Source organism: Rhipicephalus sanguineus, chromosome 8 (assembly GCF_013339695.2).
Source record: "Rhipicephalus sanguineus isolate Rsan-2018 chromosome 8, BIME_Rsan_1.4, whole genome shotgun sequence".
Lineage (NCBI taxonomy): Eukaryota > Metazoa > Arthropoda > Arachnida > Ixodida > Ixodidae > Rhipicephalus > Rhipicephalus sanguineus.
The window spans coordinates 142,519,105-142,543,300 of record NC_051183.1 but is presented as its reverse complement, the minus strand read 5'-3'; the positions used below and the strand labels follow the sequence as shown (position 1 = coordinate 142,543,300).

The 24,196-nt window shown below is 47.1% G+C and overlaps 1 protein-coding gene across 2 annotated transcripts in view; it reads right to left on the bottom strand.

Annotated features, from left to right (window-relative positions):
• Positions 1-24,196, bottom strand: part of LOC119403554 (glucose dehydrogenase [FAD, quinone]) — an 87,990-nt gene that overhangs the window by 30,400 nt on the left and 33,394 nt on the right. Inside the window, exons 4-5 of one of the 2 annotated variants that reach the window (XM_037670483.2) lie at positions 9,631-9,762; positions 79-200 (exon numbers count right to left, since the gene is read on the bottom strand). In XM_037670483.2, coding sequence (XP_037526411.1) covers positions 79-200; positions 9,631-9,762 — 254 coding nt within the window. The remainder of the gene's footprint in view (positions 1-78; positions 201-9,630; positions 9,763-24,196) is intronic. The other variant, XM_049418619.1, reaches the window with a different exon arrangement.

Here is a 24,196-nt window from a genome sequence, read left to right as displayed (position 1 = left end):
CTTGATGCCTGGATTAAGTACACAGCCTGTCACAGCAATAGAGTCTCTGTCACAGAAGAGACCGCCCCCAATGCTTACCTTGGTTACATGTGCGCGGACTAGTATGTGCAGGTTAGGCCGTCCCCTGCATGGCTCCAGGAAGGCCTTGGCTGTGCTGCAGCGGGCGCCTCGCCTCAAGGTGCTCTGAGGAATGGCGAATCCTGCGTGCGCAGGTTTATGCCTCTTTTAGTACAACCACACAACGCGGATGTATTTACGAGATTCTCCACGGCGGGTATAGGTACATGCTGAACGACCTACACTGTGTACGCTCCCTCTGACTAAATCTATGCAGTGTAGCGAAGGCTAGTGCTCATGTCAGCCCACAAGTGCCGGCTGCATGTTACTGAGAAGCACGGAGGGCTCGCCCATTCTGCGCTACTAATCCTTGCGTGAAGCGTGCAGTCAGAGGAGATGTCGTGGAAGTCGAGTAAAAGCGTAACTGTTGCGGGAACCCCTGTGCCACCGGTGAGTTGGGGCGCCTCGAAGGAACTTGGGCCGCCTTTGTGATCTTTCGCTGCACGCAAACGCACGGGCAGCTCATACAAAGCAAAGATGCAGTGAAAGCAATAAAAATATTTCTGTGCTGAAAAAGAAGAAAAAAATATTTATGTTTGTACGCTGCATTGCTGCTGCAAAAATATTAAAAACATGGCTGACATCACCCAAATCACTTGGGCTAGAATTTCTGGTTGAAAAAACTGATAGTAACCGGCCAATAAAAAAAATTACTAAATTTTTAAGCGAAGCTTTAATAAGCCAGATTACGGAGGCACACGCGGAATACCAATTCGTGGTGAGTGCAGCCATCCAAAGTGCGCTGGTCACATGCGTGTGCGCCATTTTCTAATAACTATGCTGTCTTGATCGTGGGCTTGGTGGCACTCAGCCGATTCTGGTATGGAAATCTGACCTTTTATCGAGGCGACTTGTCAATTCACGTTGCCACGTTTCGTTTTAAAGACGACAATCTTTCTTGGGATACTTGAACGCAGAAATTTTGGTCTGTCTGTCTGTCTGTCTGTCTGTCTGTCTGTCTGTCTGTCTGTCTGTCTGTCTGTCTGTCTGTCTGTCTGTCTGTCTGTCTGTCTGTCTGTCTGTCTGTCTGTCTGTCTGTCTGTTACACGATACAGCCGCCCGGCCAAAGTTTAAGCACTTGCTGAACGCCCAGCCATCTTGAACTGGTAGGTGCGTTCTTACTTGCGAACATTGTCGATCAAAAAGAAAATATTACGCATATCTGAGGCGCAACATCAATACGTAAGTATTAGGTGGTGTGTTTACTAGAAAATACACAGATACGTAATTTTAAAGACCCTAGTATTTCTTAGGCTGCGCTGAAAATGCGACGCTATGCGCGAAAAAGCTCTCTGCCGACGATACGGTGCTGCCACCTGGCGGTGGCCCTGGGTTCTGCAGAAGCTTATGTTTTCCGACTCGACTGCCAGATGGTGTCCATACCTCACGCAGCGCTTCGGACGACGAGGGATGTCATGGCGACAATCAGTGTGCCAGTGGTGCTAGTGCCACTGTGGAAAGTGGCCCTGGCACCACTTCATGGACGCCTTTCCATCCACTTCGGCGTACATTCGCACAGCCATTGACCCTTCCACGCAATGAAATACATTCATGTCTCACAAATGGTTCTTTGCAAACTATCATGCTATACAGTACCACACGCCACCCAAACATTGCTGACATGTCGTGGAGGTACGAAGACACGGCGTGCCAGCAGTGATAATGCGGTAAAATTAAATCTGTTGAAACAAACCTCCATTGCATTTATCATGCCAGGACGGAAATGGTACGAGAACAGCATCACAGGTGGCCGCGGATGATGGCTCATGTAGTAGGGCCGGAAGAAGACTATTGTCTTTCGACGACATTTGCAGTGAAGCAAGCAGATACGCGGGCAATTTTTGCCTGTATGTTGTCACGTGGTCATGGCGTTGAAGAAGGCGGCAGTCCGAATGTTCAAGACGAAACTATTTGGCCGAACTTGCGCCCTGGAAATGAGAAGTTAGAATACAAGCAACGCAGGCACAGGCGGGAACGATGTTTTGAGAGTTTTGTCCGCGCTGTAGTTAGTAGACGTCCAGCCATGCGTATTTAAAACAAAAAAGAAACAAAAAAGATGGCTGATCCCTCCGCCATAAGAATCGGCATAACGCGAAACGTGTCGTCACAGAAGTGGTTGATTGTTTACACCGCATTGGTATATGAGAGCTTGTACAGTGTATATTGTTGTTTGGCAGATATAGCACCGCATGTTGGTGGGTGCACCCACGTTGACGCCAAGGACGTTGGCTGACGCCTAGTGGCTCGTCTCCGTACCGACAACTAACGCCCATGACCATGATTTAACCCTTACGGTAGCGTAAGTTTTCAAGATATACCTGGACACCGCATATGGTGAATCCCGCGCAAAGATGGCATCAACAAGCACATAGAAACACTGATAGTCGATATGCACTGCTTTTAAGCGTCGTGAAACGCGAAGAGAAACGCGACGAGCGTCGTGTGTTCCCTCTAGCCTCGCTCGTAATTCTCACAGGGCGACTGGGGAACGCGGTGCGACAGCCAGGCGAGCGTCGGAGAACTCTTTTGCGATATGGATGGATGCTATGATCGATGGATGGATGGATGGATGCTATGAGCGTCCCCTTTATAACTGATGCTATGAGCGAGACTTGTGCTAAAGCCGCCACCTCGCGAAGTGTTGAAGCGTTGACGAAATTGCACTTGTATGTCGTAGCAACGGCGCGTTGCTGGAGCTAACTGCGTCGCCAACGAAGTTTTTTTTTAAATGCGAATGCATTTCTTAGTCAGGCTATGTGAGGCATCCGCCGTTGTCCGCGCGCCGGCAGGTGTTACCTCTCCGCTCTCACTCCCTCTCCCATAGCAACAGCTGCGGGCGCGCGCGCTTATCCTCGCCCCTAGCAACAGGAGCATGTGGTGCGAGAGAGTGTAGGAGAATGTAGGTGCAGTGTTTCGCCGCTCCTTTTCTCGCCGTTCGCTCTCTCTCCTCCCTGCGCCACCGCCTCAATGCAGTGCGTTTGAAACACGTTTGTAGCGTTTGTGCTGCCTTAGCACAGGCTAAAAACAGCGCGTTCTAAACGCGTTTGTGCTGCATTGAAGGCGGTGGCAACATCCCTGAGGTGGTTACGAACGGAAGTGGGAAGCGTTCGTTGAAAAAGGCGCCCTAAAAGGAGACACTTGAGCGCGTCGATGTGTCCAGCTTTACGCCATTAAAATTACTACGCCATGTACTCTCGGCGCAAGAAATGCATTCGCATTTCCTCACGATTCCCTTCGGGGAGGTGGGGGCATTTTGTTTAAATGCGAAGCATTTCTTAGCGAACCTCAGGCACTTTGGGCGTTTCTATCTACGCATCTATCTATCTATCTATCTATCTATCTATCTATCTATCTATCTATCTATCTATCTATCTAGCCGCCTACGTCTGGGCGCTCTCCAGGTCGTCTCCATAATATGGAGTACACCACAATTGGCATAGCAGGGGATCAGTGTATGAGGAAAACTATCCACTTGTCATGACATGAATAACGCAAAATGCCTGTCCCGTACGTCATGAAACCCTTTCTCTCAGTCACGTGTGGCACATACCCGCATACCAGAGTTCTTGTTATGCGGGTATGTGTTATGCTGGTATGTGCCACGAGTGATGCAGATTCTCAACCAACACAGTAACCGCGAACGCACACATACTGACACGCAAGGAAAGTGATAATAATAATTGTTGGGGTTTTATGTCCCAAAACCACGATGTGATTATGAGAGACGCCGTAGCGAAGGGCTCCTGAAATTTTGACCGTGTGGTATTTTTTATCGCGTACCGACATCGCATAGTACACGGGCACCTAGCATTTTGCCTCCATCAAAATTCGAGCGCCGCGGCCGGGATCGAACCCGCGACCTTTGGGTCAGCAGCCGAGCACCGTAACCGCTACACCACCGCGGCGGACGCAAAAACATGGCTGATCCCTCCGTCATAGGAATCGGTATAACACGAAAGTGCTCATGCAACGTGTCTTCACAGAAGTAGTGCTTATTGTGCAATGATATATAAGAGCTTGTACAATGTGTATTCGTGTTTGGCAGCTACAGTACCGTTTTGACGTGGTTGCACCCATGTTGACGGCATGTCTCTATCGCGACGACTAACGCCCATGATCATGATTAAACCGTTGTGGTAGCTGACGTTGTGAACATATATTTGGACACAGCGCATCGTGAATCCCGCGTAAGGATGATATCAACAAGCTCATAATCAACACTGGTACCCGGTATGCACTTCTTCAAAGCGTCGTCAATTAAGGAGAGAAACGGCACGGTGTGCGCTTTCTAGTAATGGGTAGCCGACGCCTGTGCTCATGCATACATAACACACACTGCGCTTCAGCAACACGGGAAGTAGAGGTTCGTAGCCTGAGCCGCAAACGCGTGCGTCCCGCTGGCCTCTGTCTCGCAGGCTCTGCTCTCGATCCACCAAGGCACGACATTCGCCCGTCGAAATCGCGTCCTTTCTGCAACGCGTATTGCAGTTTTGTTAGTCGGTGCTCTCGCAATTGAAGCAGTCGGCGGCGGAGAAATTCCCTTGGTGCACGTGGAAGCTGCACTACTCCGATGAGCCGACGCACGCTAACACGAAGCCAAAGGCAATGAACGTAACTGCGTCAAGGGTGCCTCGGCGACGCCAGCGCGGCGAGTCTACCTCTCTGGTATCGAGACGCTTTAACCATGACCTCCGATATCGCGTGCAATCTCGGAGTAAGCGCTAGTAAGTGTCGATCGTGAAGCATTACTTCTTTTCACATGTCACAGACGGCGGCACCGCTCCGCTCCGCCCGCCGCGAAAGAGAATGTGTGAAAGATATAAGGCGTGTTCGCGCCGTGTCTAGCATCTCCCGAGTTAGCTTAGTCGGTAGGGCGTCGGGCGCTTGCCGTGGGTTCGATTCCCAGCGAGGTATCTTTTTCTTGGTTTTTTCTTTCTCACTCGTTGGCGTCCATTTTATCAACGTCATATCCGTGACGGATGTACTTGGTGGACCCCGGCATAAAACACTTTCGCATTAAAACCGAAATCAATGCTTCGTACAATAAATCTGCCGAGAGAACCAGGCCTCTCAAAATTACCGGTGACTTCGACATTGCTTTATCAAGACCCAACAACGCTTGGTCCTTATACTGCGTGAAAGACGGCTTGGATGTGGACAGGGCATCAAAAAACCTCGCTTCCACGTCCAGGACAGGCGCCATCATAGAACATTTCATCGTAAGAGGCATCTAGGATTTCCACCAGTTGTACTATACCCCACACTTCACTGCACTTAGATCCCTCGTAGCCGCGATCATGAACGGATCCGAATAACAAGCCTAGTGCAGCTGCTGGGGCTCACTGATCACGGTGATGATGACCTTGTTCACGAACTGTCAAGAACCCCTTCCAAACATGTACACGGGTTCGTGCGTGCTTGCGTTCTTCGTCATAACGGACAAGTATAAGCATAACAACTGTAACAACAGCAATTGTGACTGTAGCCTACGTGCAGTGCGCCTGCGCGAGCCACTCGACTGTGTATATATCTACGAAAACGTTCCTGAATGAAGATTAGTTGTGAATAACGCCTGTCCTGCGCATCTGTGTTCCTTCTTTGTCTTGTTCTGATTCACGTTATCAAGTATTGAAGAATATAAGCACTGCATATGAGCTTACCGCGTCTGGAGTTGGTAAAACCCATGTTTCCGTTGGCGTCGTTACGCAACAGTAAACAACTGGTTATATAATATATATGCAACTCTTCAACACATGACTGTGCGTATACCACTACCACATTTCTCCAGCGTCATTCCGTAACGTTTCGCTCAAGGTCAACAATTACGCCCCAGTCACCATCCCGCGCATGCTTTGCATAACATCGATTCCCACGGTACGTGGGATCTGCCGAACTTTTTTTTTGATCCTGGTTGAACACACGTCACCGCCCCGTTTTAAAGGGGAACGCTTAGAGCACCCATCCATCCATCCATCCGTCCATCCAGCCATCGATCCATCCATCAATCCATCCATCCATCCATCCATCCATCCATCCATCCATCCATCCAGAGCACTGTGAGAGGAAAGTGTGAAATATAAAAGGCGCGTTCATGTAGCTGCCGTTATGTGTTTGGCGGTAGCTCAGTAGGCTAATGCCCTCTAGCCATCGTCGTGGACCGAGACGTCATAGGTTCGACTCCTGTGAACGGAACTTTCTTTTACAGTATTTTTTCGTTGCTATCTGATAGCGTTCATTTTGCTGACGCATTTACGTGACGGAAATGCCTCACGTCAAGTCTTGGTAGACACCGGCATAAAACGCTTTCTTGTTAAAAGTTGGCCGCGTATCTGCGTGCTTCGCTGCAAATGTCGTCGAAAGGCGATAGTATTCTGCCGGCCGTACTGCATGAGTCCTCGTCTCATCCGCGGCCACCCGTGATGCTGTTCCCAGGGCCACTTCCAGGTGCACGCATCATATCGTCGGCAGAGGGCTTTTTCGTGCATAGCGTCGCATTTTCAGCGCTACCTAAGAAACACTAGGGTCTTTAGAATTGCGTATCTATGTATTTTCTATTAAAGGAACACACAACCTAATACTTACCTGATGTTACATGATGTTGCGCCTCATATATGCGTAATATTTACTTTTTGATCGACAACGTTCACAAGTAGGAACAGCCGTACCAGTTCAAGATGGGTGGGCGGTAAGCAAGTGGTTCAACTTTGGCCGGGTGGCTGAATCGAGTGACGTGCCGACAAATAGAAAGACAGACCAAAATTTCTGCGTTTAAGTTCCCCAAGAAAGACGATCGTCTTTAAAAAGAAGCGCGCGTGGGAATATGAACGCTTGACCGTCGGTGCTGCCTCTAACAGGTGAAGTGTTGCGCTGCTAAACACGTGGATGGAGGTGCAGTTAAAGCAACGGAGGATGGACACTGATAGGAGGGACAATTGCGCAATGGGATAGAAAGAATGAAAGAAAGAAAAAAAAACTAGCAGTTCTTCCGTGTACGAATACAACTGATGAGCGAAGCTCCTTATGGTGAATTTCATTGGTGGATTCGGGGTGGCCGACAAACTACGCCGGAGCAATCCACTCCGGCGGAGAGCAACCGAAGGAAATCTGCCAATGGAACACAAGCGCCCTCGCCAGGGCAAACGGTAGGGGACGCTAGCGCACATCTGCTTTGCAAGCGCCCAGTATTCCTCGCGGTTCGCACAGTTTTCGCCTTCACGGGCGCGAGCGGAGAGAACGGGCGCGATCGGACAGCGCATTTCATCGAGCACGCGGTACGCCACGCTCTGCGCACGCGCGTGGAGCTTGTGACTTCCGGTCAAACCCGCCGCTTTTCGCGGAGTAGAGAGAGCTGCTCCGTGGAGTGAATCTGGCGCAGGAGCTGCTCCAGATCTGCCGATGAAACATACAGGGAGCACTCTCAATCCGCCAATGGAACAGACTTGCTCCGAATGTAGCAGAAAAACTGCTACCGGAAGTGCTCCGAATCTGCCAATGGAATTCATCATTAGAGATGGGACGCAAACGACTATGCGTCTGACATCGCTGCTGGCTTTCATGAAGGCGGTAGGGTGGGGAGAGCGTCTGCTGCGCTAGGTGGCGGGAACGACTGAGCGAGTGAGTGTGTTGCGCGCGCAGCGAAAGGAGAGGGAGACAGGTGGGAGAGGGGTGCGAGCGGTGATGCGGCGGGGACCTTCGACGGCGGCGACGGAACGGCGCACGCGTTCAGTGCGCGCAGCGTTTCATTGTCTTTTTGCGCCGGCGTCGGGTGGGGAGACCGTCGGCTACTACCTTCGACAAAGCGCCCGTAGTGCGTTAGAAGGATGGTTGTCATTTCAGGATCCACAATGAAGGTGGTGAAAGTGAAGACGACCGTTATAACTGGTTGTGCACAGGGCTTATTTCTTTTCACCTCGAATTTCTCGTGTGCTTGACCCAAACCGCTAAAGGCCTAAACATTTCCTTTTAAATCGCCGACCACTGCAACCTAAAGTGATGCTTAAAGAGAAGGAAGCTTCGACGGCGCGGAGGAGTGCCGGCCTAAGGAGCTTCGCTCCTAAATAGAGAAAGTACTTGTACGTAAGGCACGCAGACGTAAAGCTTCGCTTGCCGCCATTTTACCGATAGGACCAGGGCTCGTGAACCTTTAACAGCGAAGCTGTTTAAGCTTTTTGTTATGCCGCGTGGCGTGAACAGACACTCGGCTCAGCTTGCCTTTGCCACGTTGAGCCTACTTAAAACCTAGATGAGCCTATTTAGGCCAAAGTGAGGATAGCCAAACTTAATTAAGCCTATATACGCATAATATAACCTAATTGAGTCGTACTTAATTAATTTTTATAATGATCAGACTGATTAAACCTAGCCTGCTTGTTCTGTCATGTCAAGCCATGTTAAGCTCAGACGAACCTAGTGGAGCCAGAGTAAGCACAATGAAAACTAATGAAGCATAGTTGAGCATGGTATCGCCTAACTGAGCCGACATTAATGAGAATCAACGGACAACCAAACAAACGAGAGTAAAGGGGATGTTATTTGTCGTAATTGTGATATAAATGTGAAGAAATTAAAGTGGAGGAAAAGATAACTTGCCGCCGGCACGGACTGAACCTGGTACCTTCGAATAGCTCATCCGATGCTCTACCAATTGAGTTGCCACGGCGGTCATCATCCTGTCCACCTTATCGGGTATATAATGTGCATTAAACCTGGAAGTGTTAATCGGCGCCGCTCGTAGCCATGACAGCGAATGTGGAACACTGTTTTTCGGTCTGTGGCGTCACGTAGCACGGGATCTCTTTTATGAGCTGGCAGCTGACCAATATTCCGTTCCATACTGCCTGATGGCATGAAGTCTGCCAGAACGACACCTTCTTTCGTTCGTTTATAGCAAGGGTCTCGTTCTGGCAGACTTCATGCCTTCAGGTAGCATGCGAGGGATTGTTAGTCAGCTGCCAGCTCGTAAACGAGACTCACTCCAGTTGCTGAAACGATCCAGATGTTCGCCATCTTTCAATGAATTGAATACATTATTATGAATAATTATCATTTGAGTTGGTTTACCCTTATTTTAAGTAAGTTATGCTCCGATAAAAGTATCCACTATAACTTTGAACTTCAACCATCAGTACGATCGATTTCTAGTTTTTTAGAAGACGTTATATGAATATTCTTAAAACCGGAAGTGAGTGGTCCAGCGGATATGCTTAAAAAAAAAAGACAAGTGTCACTCGGCCCAGAGTTGGTGCCCAGCGAGCCTAGGAAGCCGCCAAGGGCCACCAACCCTTGGCCGAAGCCTAGGCGGGAACCAGGCCCATCTCACCAATCCGCATTGCAATCAACAAAGTTATTTGATTGATTGATTGGCTGAAGTGTCACTCGGTCCTCGTGCCACTGAAACATCACGGCCTTTGTTTTCTACCAGCGAACTATGACACAGTCACAAATGTACAGAACTTTGGAAATGCGAATACATTAATCATTATTACTTTAAGCCAACAGTCCAGTTGTCCTCACCGGTCTGAATGGGTCCGTTGAGGTCGATGTTGGGGTATCCCAAGGTCTCCCCCGCTTCGACGAAGGCGTGCGCCAGTGGAGACGCGTACGGAGGAGTCGACACTGTGAGGTAGCCGCCTCGGCCGTGGTAACCTGGAAGTTACAAAAACGAAACGAACCTCATTTGCACCTTCTTTTTCGTAATATTGCTACGTACCAGTGGCATCGCCATGGGGCGTGCGCAGGGGGGGGGGGGGGGAAGGCAGGAGGGCGACCGCCCCCCCCCGCCCCGTAATCACCTAAGAGGGGGCGCAAAGTTAGCCCCACACACTGACATAATAGGGAGGGGTGCGCAATGTCAGCGCCATACCTTGACGCAATTGGGAGGGTGCGCTGCGATGAACCTTCGCCCCCCCCCCCCTGAAGGGGAAGCCTGCGCACGCCTTGGGCATCGCGGTCAACACGACGAAGAAAAAGACGACAAAAGGTAGACTGGCACGAGCTGTTCGTATCGGCAACGCTGCTCGCCTATCCAGTTGTAAATACATATATACGTATTCCTTCAAGTCGGTGTCTTCCGAGACTGTGTCTTTCCCGTAACATATTTGGTGGAGGCGCGGGGTAACAATTTTACAATATTTCCAACCATATTTCCCGTAAAAATATTACAGTGAAGCTATATATAGCTAGTTTCGTGCATTTCCCTTGACCGTGAACACGTGGCTAGTCTGCTCAGGCTCCCAGAGGTGGCGGTAGTCGTCAACTATGCGGCACAATGAAAAAAATATACTAGCAACTGTCGAGTAGCCAATTGAATTTTTGTTCTATCGTTGCTATGGTATGGCAACGTATCGTTAGGACTTCCGAAGAGCAACGTGCCTGCGAGGCAAGGGAAAGAGAACAGCAACGGCAATATCCACGGCACCGGCAGGGGGCAGTAGTAGTGAAAACCTTTATTAATTATAGCGTTTGTGGACAAGTGGGTGGGGTCCTCAGTCCAGGGCTTTACTGGTCTTTGCTGCTCGATTGGCTTGGTCGAGCAGACTCTCCCGATCCTTGCTAGCAAGCCAGGTCTCCCACTGCCTCGTTCGAGATGTTGTCCCCAAAAGGGGCGAACTGATGTTTTGGGGCCGCGATTCGCACACCCACGTAATGTGGGCGGGAGTTGGCCGTTCTCCACACCACAGACAGCTGTGCGCGTATATTGTCGGATTAAACTAACTGAAGATTGTGCCACGCGCTTCACGGCAGCCGGGACGACTTGACGCCAGCCGCTCGTTGCTTAACCTCCCCCCCCCACCCCCGCCCGTGGAACACGCACTAGCCTCGTGGCAAGAGTAAAACATTTAATAAACTAATAAAAAAAAATCGCAGCATTTCCACGGAGTGAATGATGATGAGTGGGCGAAGCTGCGGAGGTTCATCGGTAAACCGTGAATCTTCCGTGAATTCTGCCCAGTACATCATCACCGACGTGAGATAGGGCGCGTTTATACTAAAGGTTCTATGAGTTATGACGACTTGCAGCTCACTTTAATTTTACATGTACGCTGTGAATTTTCATTGTTTAGAAAACCATTGCTGTAGAAAACATCTGGCGTCTTTCGTTAAGCAGCTGGCGTCTTTTCCTCTTGCTTTAGAAACATCTGGCGTTCTTCCGTTTTGCTTTTACAAAACATCTGGCGTCTTTCGTTGGTTTATTTCATCAATCAACAGCGTTTTGAACAAAATTGTTATTGATTAATCACGCACAGGAGAAATCTCACCAGGCACTACCTTGGAGGTAAAGAATGGCTGCTAATGGGAATGAGAGACAGAAGAAGTCGGCTTTTAGCTACCGCTGCGAATTTTTTATTGTTCAACAACGCACAGGAAAAATCTCCCACCGGCACCACCTTGGAGGTCAAAGCGTAAGACTGGTTACGGACTACGACTACGACTACGAGGGACGAACGGGTGCCGCCTTAAGGAGCTTCGCCCCTAAAACGGTTGTACGACTTCATAGCAGCGTGTCTACTAAATTTAGAGACTGGCGTCATCAAAAAAATAATGCTGAAGAGATTAGCCCTAGCTCGCTGTTAATCTTCAATATTTTATACAAGCAACTGTACGGCTGTACAGTTTCTGGATTCCTTTCTGGAAGTCCTCTTGGCCAACAGGGTTGAGTTGTTCCGTCACAGACCTTTGGATGTCTGAAATTGAGTCAAAACGTTTTTCTTTGAACGTCATTTTGGCTTTTGGAAAAAGAAAATACTCTGCTCGGGCAAGGCTAGGTAAATAGGTGGATGGTTGAAGCAGGTCACATGATTAATTGATACCTGGGGTTTAACGTCCCAAAAGAACCAGGCCACCTGTTTCTTTGCCAAAAATGTCTGCACTTCAATTGCTCTGTGACACGGTTCATTGTCGTGCAACAAGAACCAGTCACGCGAAAGAACCACTGCCGGCCGGACCCGTTGCATTCTCTGCAGTAAGCGTGCTAAAATGTCTCTGTACATTGTAGCATTCACAGTTTGTCCTTCTGGAATGAATTATTTATGCACAACACCTTGCCAGTCAAAAAACACCACAAGCATTGTCTTCACACGCGGCTTCTGGATGCGAAGTTTTTTGGTCGTGGGGAATGATGATAATGATTGTCTCTTTGTAGCAGGATCGTACGCATGGAAGAGTGATTCGTCATCACTTATAATTTTTTAAAACCATTGTTGGTCATTTTCGGCCAGTTGAGCCCACTCCATACACGAAGATATCCGAACTTCTTTTTGCGCTGTTGTCAGACTGTGGGGCACAAACTTGGAACAAATATTCCTCTTTTGTAGTTCTTGTACCAGAATCTTCCTGACGATATGCTTGATGGTGTTTATGTCCTCGCTATCATCCTGAGAGACTGACAGCGGTTCTCGGACAGCTTTTACCGCACTTCGACGTTTTCATCAGTTCGAACGGTTAACGGACGGCCAGGTCTAAGGTCGTCCGTGACCACGTTCCGAACCTCACGAAACCATCGGTGCCACGCAAAAATGTTCGCTCCGGAAATATAATTATTGTTGTAAGCAGTTTGAATCATGCCAGTGGCTTTCGTAGATGTTTTGCCAAGTTTTACGCAAAACGTGGTGGCTACTTTCTGCTCCTCTATGCTATCCATGACGAACAAAGGAAACACTGTTCACTGAAGTCACCGTAACTCACGAAATTCCGACCACAACTTCTTGAATTCTTCACACAATGCACAGCACAAGCGACCGACAATAGCCGCTCGGTGGCTGCATCGGCTATCTTGTAGTATTGCCAGTCTCGAAACTTAGCAGACACACTGCATTTCCATATAGGACAGCTTATATTGCCCCTTGAAAAATGTCTTCCCCGGAATAAATTTATTATTTGAGGTAAAACCAACCTTAAGGGATTGGTGTAAGAATGGTTTTTGAAGGGTCACTTTCGCACCTTGTGCATTCCAGTGAAGCGTACTCAAAGAAATAATCGTCCTTGCTGGAGCACAGTGGCGTAGATAAAATCAGCAACTATCGAGTAGCGCATTCCATTTGTGTTCTGCTATCACAGGCGTGCGTAGGGTTCTGCATTAGGGGGAGGGCAAGTTTCACAGAAGGGGTGGAACAGGGTGCATAGGTTTGGGAGCAGTCCTGGGAGCAGGCAAAAGTGCCTTTTGTAGCAAGCTTGGAACATCCAGAGAGGCATTTTGGAGCAGGCTTGGAGCAGCCAGAAAGGCCTTTTCGAGCAAGTTTGGAGTAGTCAGAGAGAACGTTCAGAGCAGATGCAGCCTCGTAACACATCACTTGTGAAAGAACATTTGTCAAATGGTGCATTTTTCGGACACTAAGCTAAATTGTGCAATAGCCTTGATATTGCGATAGCAATTATATGGACACTCTCGACGGGTTTTTTGCCGTCGCCATTGCCGTCGCCGTCGTGTCCCGTATAAAGTCCAAATTTATAACATACCCCCCACCCCCGCATGGTAAAGCGCGCGAGCGGGGGCGACGAAGGCAACTGAAGCACAGATCAAACGAGCCGGCCCATCTCCGTCGCTCGGAGGGCGCATGCGATAACATCACCTCGCTTGGGAGGCCTGCTTTCGAAGCAGAGAGGAAACACCCCGCCCGTCTTGAGCGAGCACGAAAAGACACTAGGGGGGGGGGTCGCTCGAGCAGCAACTGTGAACTTTGCTTCTATGGGCGCGGTCGCGATCGCTAGCGCGCGCACTAGCTCGGCAGCCATCAGAGGGCGGCTCGCATACACTTCTACGCGCTGCATTCCCATCGCGAAGAGACTGTGGGAAAAGTGTTGCTGTCCCTGGAGTAGCCGCATTCGCTTAGATCAGCGTTTTGTAGAGTTACGTAAGATGGGATCCAAAAGACTTAGCTGCCAGCCTCATTTCGTATAACACTACAATTTGTTGCTATCGCATTCATTGCTTCGCCCTTGCGGTGAAACTGTGACTTTGTTAGCCATGTACAGCCGCCCATTTTTTTTACCTGTACGCGCGAGCGTCAACCGCCGAGTCGATAAGTGCCGTATAACGCAGCACAGCGCCGAAATGAACGAGAATACGCGCGTGCGCTCAATGAGCAATCTAGTGCAACTGTCTTTGCTAGGTTGTTCCGGGAACCGTACACCACCCCCGCGTCTTTTGAGCACCGTTATCGTCATCCATTTTTATTTTCTGAACGCTTGCATTAATTTATAAAAAATTATAGTTTCACCACAAGGACGGAGTAATGAATGCAATAGCAACAAATTGTAATATTATACGAAGTAAGGCTGGCCGCTAACGCTTTTGCACCCGATATCGCGTAACTCTACAAAACGCTGGTGTAAGTGAATACGGCCGCGCCAGGGAGAGATGCCCTTTTCACGCAGTCTCTCCGCGTTGAGAGCGCAGCACGTAGAACGGTTCACGAGCCATTCGCGCTGCTGCCTGCCGAGATAGCGCGCGCGCCAGCGACCGCGACCGCGCCGTTAGAATCAAAATTCGCAGCTGCTGCTCGAGCGATAACAGCCTTGAAGAAACCGAAACTATAACCGTTTCGATGAAACCGAAAACACGATGTTTCATCCCCGTTTTCGCGCAAGGGGCTAGATGGCTGTCGCACCTTGCGGCTAAATTCGGGTGCTGCGGCGCAGTACGGCGCTGATAAACGAGTTTGGCGCAAGAGGGGTGGTTGGGCGCAGGATGGCGCAAGTAAACAAGTCTGGCGCAAATGGCGCAGCTGTTCCACCCATGCAGCAGCGCATACCCCCCCCTCCCTTTTCCCCGTTGGTCAAGTACTAAAGAAAAGAAGCTACGCAACGGAAACGAAAATGAAAATGAAGCGATGACGTGCATCTCACAGTAGCCTGCCCTTGGTCCCTGGACTTCTAGAGGTAAATATGGGAAGTAGACAGTTCTTGAAGTTCAACGTGAGGGGTCCTCCGCTGTTATTATCATCGAAACCAAGCGTGCCCTTAACAATGGACGTTAGAGAGAGAGGGGACAGGTCCGACCGAGTAAATATAAGAGGCAGACTTGGCGACCCCCATAGATGTTTAGGGCGCCCCCCCCCCCCTACAATTTCCCCCCTTGTGCGCACGCCCACGGTGGCTATGGTAAGGCCTCGTATAGTTTGCACTACCGAAGAGCAACGTGCTTACGAGGAAAGACGTAGGGAACAGCAACGGGAAAGCGAACGGCACCAGTGGCGGCACGTCTTCGTGTTTTTTAGCCACAATTTACCACAATATTATCGATTCGTCATGATGTCGTCACGAGTTATTGCGGTTTTCCGCCGTCGCTTGGTTGACAGGCGAAATTGGCACAGCATAAAGATTTCTAACGAACTCGCGAGAACTACAGGTTTTCCCGCTCAATTTAATCCAAGCGCCAGCCAAATTAATCTAGGCGCCAGTCAATTTAATCCAGCCGCCGCTCAAATTAATCCAGGTGCCATTCATTCCCCAGGGTTCCGTGCTGGCCCCACTTCTATTTTTACTCTTTATTAATGATATAGCCAACCAGTGTGAAGTCAAAATGAGATTATTTGCAGATGACTGCGTGCTCTACCACGAAGTCAAACAGATTTCTGATCAAATTAAACTTAACAGTGCCTTAAACAGTGTATTCCAGTGGTGTCATGATTGGAGCATGACCATTAACAAAGAAAAAACCGTTTCCATGTCAGTTACTAAGAAAAAAATTCCGCTCAAATTCACTTATGGTTCCGACAGCACTGCACTGCGTTCTGTTAACGAATACCGTTATCTGGGTATTTACATCACATCCGATCTGAACTGGACAACGCACGTCCAGCAAGTAACAAAAAAAGCCGTGAACAAGCTCTTCTTTCTTAAACGTGCCTTGAAAGACTCACCCCCCGAGATAAAACTTCTGTCTTATATTTCCCTTATACGTCCGATATTGGAATATGCGAACATTGTCTGGTCCCCGTACACGTCTACCTGCATATCAACACTGGAAAGGGTGCAGCGCAAAGCAGCACGATTTATCTACAACCGGCACCGGCGCACAGATTCACCTACTGAATTATTGCGACGCGCAGGGCTCGCTACTTTATCCAGTAGATCGAAACTCCATCGTCTAAAGTTTATCTACTTACTTTTGCACAACTCATTTAGGATTAAAGCATCAGACCACATCAATATAAGTCAGTCTAGAATTACTCGAAACAAACACCCACTCACTCTTGAAGAATTCCTTTGCAACAACAACACTTTCTTTTATTCCTTTTTTCCGTTATCCGTGCGTGAGTGGAATGCGCTAGACGCATCTACGGTGTTGCAAACGACATTACAAAAATTTCTAGAACTTGCCGAGCTGTCCATTGCAACACCGATCTAGATGCTTGACATTGCCAGATTGATTCACAAATAGTTTCCTGCTTGCTTGTTGCTTTATCCTATGCCTGTAACATAAGATGAATACTACGATGATGTAATCTCAGTGAGTATATTGTAACCTAAGTATATTTCTGTGTTTAGCATGTATGCCATCAGACATTTGTCAAGACATTTATGTATGAATTGTACAGATTTATGCGATTCCGTCTTCATCTACATTTTCACTGTAACACTTTTGTGTGTTTGCTGTTTTTCTCTAAATGTACCCACTCCTGTAAAAACCCCATTTGGGGTTGACAGTATACTGAAATAATAATAATAATAATTTTAATCCAAGTACCACTGAAATTAATCCAACCGCCAGCCGATTTAATCCAGACGCCAGCGAATTTAATCCTCACGACATCGTGACTTCAAAGCGACCCAGAATTTTCGGGAACGCGTGCAGTGAATAGCTTCGGAGTGAATTTAAGAGGAAATATTATCAAGATGCGTAGAATAAACAATGAATGAGTCACTAGTGACACAATGTGACTCGCGCGACTTCATCACGCCTATCACCCGCGTACGCACTATACAAACCTTCGACATGCATATCAAAGGAAAGCCCGTCCACACAGTAATAACTTGATACCTATTGCCCAGGCCAATGATCTGATCACTAGTGACTCAGGTGACGTCATCACGCATATCACCCACGCACGCGCTGTATTAACCCTCCTTCATGCATATCAAACGAAACGTCTTTGAGAGAGTAATGACTTGAACCCTGTCACTTGGCCTAGTGATGTGATCACTAGTGACTCACGTGACGTCATCACGCCTAACACCCACGCAAGCACTCTCTAACCTGCCTTCATGCATATCAAACGAAACGACTTTGAGAATGTAATAACTTGAACGCTGTTACTCGGCTTAGTGACCTGATCACTAGTGACTCGCGTGACGTTATCACGCCTAACACCCACGCAAGCACTCTCTAACCTGCCTTCACGCATATCAAACGAAACGTCGTTGAGAGGGTAATAACTTGAACGCCATCACTCGGCCTAGTGACCTGATCACTAGTGCCTCGCGTGACGTCATCACGCCTGACACCCACGCAAGCACTCTCTAACCTGCATTCATGCATATCAAACGAAACGTCTTCGAGAGGGTAATAACTTGAACGCCGTCACTCGGCCTAGTGACCTGATCACTAGTGACTCGCGTGACGTCATCACGCATTTGAGCCACGCGCGCGCAGTACAAAACTGTCTTCATACATATCAAACGAAACGTCTTTGAGAGGGTAATAACTTGAACGCTGTCACTCGGCCTAGTGACGTGATCACTATTGACTCATGTGACGTCATCATGCCTAACACCCACGCAGGCACTCTCTAACCTCTCTTCATGCATATCAAACGAAACGTCTTTGAGAGGGTAATAACTTGAACGCTGTCACTCGCCCTAGTGACGTAGCACTAGTGACTCACGTGACGTCATCACGCCTAACACCCACGCTGGCACTCTCTAACCTGCCTTCATGCATATCGAAAGAAACGTCTTTGAGAGGGTAATAACTTGAACGCTGTCACTCGGCCTAGTGACCGGATCACTAGTGACTCACGTGACGTCATCACGCCTAACACCCACACACGCGCTGTCCTAACCTGTCTTCATGCACATCAAACGAAACGACTTTGAGAGGGTAATAACTTGAACGCTGTCACTCGGCCTAGTGACGTGACCACTAGTGACTCGCGTGATGTCATCACGCCTGACACTCACGCAAGCACTCTCTAACCTGCCTTCATGCATATCAAACGAAACGTCGTTGAGAGAGTAATAACTTGAAGGCCGTCGCAGGCAGCGTCTGCTAGTAGAAAACTGACTGCTCGCGCTGCACAGCCGTTCACCGGCCAACCCGTATATGTAGGCACCGGATCGCTCGTTTCGAATTCAGTCAAGGGCGTCTTTACATGGCTTTCGCTTGACTTGACGCTTTTCTTGACTCGAGTAGATGCGATGGAAGCAACAGTACCTTCAACCAGTAGTGGGGTACAACCCAACATCAGCGTCCCACCACTCGTTGAAGGCAACGCCTCTCCTTCATTCAATAAATAAGAATAATAAAGGCGAAATAACAATTAAGCATTTCCAAACCATACTCAATTACGCAACATTCACCCGATACCGTCACCACTATGCGACGCATTTATACGTTTGGTAGAAAAAAGCTTGCAAGTGTATTTACTCTACCAGCTGTTTTTTCACCGTAGGGTGACTAAGTTCGAGTACTTTAATTGCAGACAACCAGTTTACTGCAAGCGAGTTGCCGTCCCTGCTGCTGAGACTGCCCCCCTAGTGTGGAAGGTAGGTGTACCGAACAAGGATCTGTTTCACCTTTCTGCTTGGAATGAAAGGGTACAGAATATTTGGTTGGTGGTGCCACTGTAATACTGCACGAATAGCTTGCAAAAAATAAAAACAAAGAGCGGTACTATTTTGTATTCTACACCTGCACACTCGAGCAGATTGTTCTCTGAAATTAGAACAGTAGGTAGAAATGCCACTGCTGTTTTTCAATTACCAGTGCTATGAGAACAATTGCTGTACGTAAACCTTAAATGCAGGAAATGTACTCTAGGGGAAAAAAATGTTGTTTGCTTGCACTCATAGAGAAGCATTTTGCATGCTTTCCAGTAAAAATGTCTGAGTGCACTGTTTACATGGTATGGATGAACTGATAGCATGCTGCACAAACGCAAAATGAAGAAACAGGGAGATAGAGCAGCGAAAATGGCTTTTGGCATCTCACAGTATAAATAGTTTGTACTCTGTCCTGTTTCCGTCCTTACTCCTCTAGTGTTTGTGGAGGTCGGTATGAGTTCACAACAAACCAACCTCCCTGCAAGAAAACTTTGTTGCGTGGTATAGATATCTTTTCTTTTTCTACATCAATGCATAGACTCAGTGCTTTCTTTGTTGAGCTCATTCCATAGAGATGAAAACACTGAGTAGTTTTCCTCAGGCACATGTGAAAATTGCTCCATAAGTCTGTTGCTCAGTATTCACACGTGCAATGCAAAGTGAGGGTATTAAAATACCTGCTTGCCAGCCTTTTATAGCATATTTATTTCTTTTTCAACAGCCGCTTCGCCAAGCACAACCACAAGAAGGCCCACACCACCGTCACAGGTTTCACCAAGTGATGGTAAGTGCAAAAAGTGAGAGAGAGAATTATTGCAAAGTACACATCCTGCATCTGCATAAGGAAGTATGGACCAGTAGTCTTGATGTTTTCCTAGTAGATATGGACACCTAAGCATGTGTAATATTGTCACACCCTATAATGTTGACAAAACCATACATATAGTTCAGGGCCTGCAACCCGTGATTTAGTTCACGCAATTATTTATATTTCAAATATAAGGTGGGTGCAGTTGGACCTACATAGTTCACACTGAAAATTGTGCTGTCCCATTTGTTGTGATGAGCGTAGCTCTGCGAGATAGGCCAGCGGAATATGATGCACAATCAAGGTGTGCATTCATGTAAATGTGGCTTATGCAGCCCAGATAGCTATTTATGAGATGAATAATTCAAAATCCTCCACTTTGTAAATGTCATTGCCTCTGTTCAGCATTTCATGAAATGTTCATTTTTGCAATGCTTTGTGATATTTCCTTAATCATGGATGATTCTTTGAAGATAAAATGCTTGGAATGTATAAATCAATTATGATTCCTGTCTCAGTCGCAGAATACACATTGCTTCCAATGAAAAATGGCATGGCAGTACATAGTGGTCCGTATATTAGTAGCCCTGTGATTGCGCCCTGATAGCTTAATTGTGATTTTTTTTCCCTACAAGACTGATGAAAGCCTATACCTTCGCATTCTTCCATGTCCTTTTTTTTTTCAGCTGAGCCTAGTCCGAGCGGCCTCCAATTTTCCAAGGAGGGCAGCAGCGCGGAGCAGATGCAAGAAACGCCAAGAAAGTGGGCGAAGAAAACGCAGCTCTGTGCACACCCTTCGCACCAAAAAGAAGCTACTAACACTTCACTCACGAAGTGAAAGGTACCGCAAGGCAGTCGGTCAGATGAAGAAAAGGGACGAGGCGAGGCGAGTAACGCAGCAGGAGGTTTTAAACAAGCTTGAACCGGATTTGTCAAAGGACCTTTTTTGAACTGCTTAAAGCACGAATCAGGCTTGGCACATTCCCCCCCCCCCCCAAAAAAAAAACATTGGTCCAAATGGATGAAACAATTCACTCTCAATTCACGCTTCCTCAGAGAAATGCTTCACTTGCCACATGTGCGGACACTCAGGTGCTGGCTGGCAGACATCCCAATGACACCTGGTATCATTCCAGGTGCCCTGGATGCAATAGAATCAATCATTAAAGCTTGGCCTCTGCAAGAAAAAGCATGCTGTCTTTTATTCGATTAAATAGCCTTGAAAAGACATTTGAGGTACGATCAATCAAAAGATATAGTGATTGGCAACACATATGATGGAAACACAAGGACTTCTCGTGTGGCAAATGCAGCCATTCTAATGGCTGTGTCTGGCATATCGAGAATTTGGATGCAGCCAGTAGCCTTTGCAGTGTCCCGCAATGCAACGTCAGCTCTTGCAATGCACAAGCTGCTATTAGATGTAATTATGCAGCTTGAAAAAAAAAGGTCTTTTGGTAAAAGTGGTCATCTATGATCAAGGGTCAAACAATGTCAGCCTGTCAAGAATGCTGATCCATTCTCTTCATGAACCATGTTTTACTGTCAACAACTGCAAACTATACTTCATGTTTGACATCCCACACCTGATAAAATGCACGCGGAATAATTTGAGAAAACACAAGCTCACGATTGGCTCCGAGGTTGTTGACTGGGCGTACATTGAAACCTTTTACAAAAATACTCGCAAATCACGCCTCTAACACACCAACTGAACATCTAAAAAAGAAAGATTGCTAAGGATGCTCAAAAAGCAACATATCTACAAGATGCCCTTTGCTGACACACGGCCGCTGGATAAAAAGTGCGCTTTTTCATCCAGCGGCCGTGGCTGACATAAGAGTGAAGTATGCCACACAAGTATTCAGTGAATCTGTCTCTGTGGCACTCCCCACTCTCATTGCCATTCAAGAGCTTCCTCTTGATGCTAAATTTACAGCTCTGTTCACAGAAAGAATGGATAAGATTTTTGACAGCCAGAACAGTTCGACCCCAAAAAATCAGGATGATAAGTTACGGTATGCAATGATTGATGGGTCGGAACACCGTGCTTCCCTTGAGTCATGCATCAGTTGGATTGCCCAATGGCACTTTGGTAGTCCTCGGCACAAGCATCCGCGCACTGTTAAAGGTTGGCAGATTAGAATCAAAGCCTTGTTGTTGCTGTGGACTGGTTTAAAAGAGGATTTTGATTTCACTCATCTTTTCACACGTTGATTGCAGCAAGATCCCCTAGAAAACTTTTTTGGAATCCTTTGTCAAAAACATGGCTGCAATGAGACACCAAATGTGTACCAATTCGTGGCGGCTCTAAAACATATTTGGATTGGCAAGCTCTTCAAGCTTTCTCAAGGAAACTGTGAGGTGACAACAATTGCTTTCCTCAACAACTTGGAGAGTGCATCTGCATTGTTGTCAACTATAGCAGCACACCAACCACAAGCCACAGCACGCAGCAGGCCTCTGATTCATCTGATGTGCAGGCATCTTCACAAGATGCGACCGACATGGTGTATGAAAATGTTGTGTACCATGTCGCTGGTACTCTTGTGAACAGCTTTTTTGAACTGAGGACTAGTGAGTGCATATGTGAGAGAACACTCCTTGAAGTGGATGGAGGCTCTCTCCATGGACGACACCAATTCTTTGCACTACTCAAGGAAAGTGGTGTACCCGAGAAACTCCTCGGTTCCATTGCAGTAACCTCTGAATCATGTCTGAATTACATAAAGGAATTAGATTCGGCCTTCAGACATGAAATCAACTATTGTGCACATTTTTCCAATGTGTGCAAAAATTTGGTGGAAAGGATGCCAATCTGGCAAGCTATTTTCTGTTCAGATGGCTGCACTGAGAAATTTCTTCGTATTCTGCCGCACAAGGCTACATTGGCACATTACATTTGTAAACAAAAACACACGAGAAACAAAGTCAAGGCACAGTGCTTCTGCCAGCAATAACGTAAAGTAGCAGGCTAAATTTATCCTGTGCCTTTCTAGAACATGATTATGTAAATTGGATTTCTAGTGCAGCCTTCTGCACCCATTTCCTGTCCATTTTTTAGATGTGTTGCACTATTTCTTTTTTTATGTGTATATGCACGTATTTTTATGTATATATGTATATTTTATGTAGGTATATATTTATATATGTGTGTTTATAATTCTGCTGTGGTTGTATGTAATGCATTGACTACTTTTGCTCCTGCTGCGTTACTTTTGTATTATACAAGTTTAACCGACTAACTTTTTTTTTGAAGCCTTGTGTGCCCCTATAAGCATGAGTATTACAACCAGAGGTTGTGGATTGCTTTAGTATTGAGAAATGCCAACACTTCCCAAAATGCACTGGAAAACCCTGCTCGTTCTGCTTTCTTTCTGTTTGCTTGACATGGTTTGGAAGGCAATCAAACATCCAGCCTCCCAAAAAATGCCAAAATTTATATAATACTGACGACTCGTTTTACACTGAAGCAGTCTTTACAAACAGTAACAGTGTGATTAATTCATAATGAACGCTGCAAAAATAGGTTGATTAATAAAAAATGTGGAGGTTTTATGTCCAAAAACCAGGATACGAATATGAGGCATGCAGTAGTGGAGCACTTCAGATATTTTGAGCACCTGGCGTTTTTTTAACTTGCACCTAAATCTAGGCAGATGGGCCTCAAGCACATTGCATCCATTGATATGCAGCCGGGATTCAATCCCACTACGTTCGGGCCAGCAGTTGAGCACCGTAACCACTAGACCACTGCGACGGGCCACGAAGTTTGAAGCATGCATGAATTCAGGTGCTCACCAAGTCCAAAAGATTTTCAGCACCCAGGGGGCTCTGTCACTTTTCAATTACAAACCTCTGGTCATGACTGTTGTGCCACTGCAAAGAACTGATGGTGTCAGCTATTCACAGGCATAAAAGATACATTGATGAAGTGCTCAGCTCTGTGAGGATTCCAGAGGGGTTTGTGCAGAAGCTGCGACTCGGTTGACATGCATGTTAGTTTGAAATAGAAGCATGCATCCATACTCACTGAAACTATTCACAACGTACTGTTTGTGTAGAGCAACTGTGTTTCTTGTTTAACTAAACTCTGCAAACTCCGACATTCCACTTCCTGAACCAACGAATGACAAGCGATGCAGTTCTAGTTAGTGACACATTATGATGAAACTGTGCAGCGTTCCCCATCTGCAATTTAAGTACTGCTCAGAAAATCTTCTGACATTGTGATGGATCCAACATGATACCTGGTAGAAAAATAATAGGGAAGCTGCGTTCAACTTTGCACTTCACTCTACTTATTTCTTCGATAAGATGCTTATCTTCGTGTATATTTCATGTTACCTTGAGTATTTCGCACAACTTCGAACTTGACTAATGACCTGTGATCATTCCTGTTATGCACCAGTCACAACCACAATGTTTCCACAAATTCCAAAGGTCACCTCTGCAACTGAATCTAGACCACTCTTTGTTGCGTTCTTCTCCCTTTATTACTTGAAAATT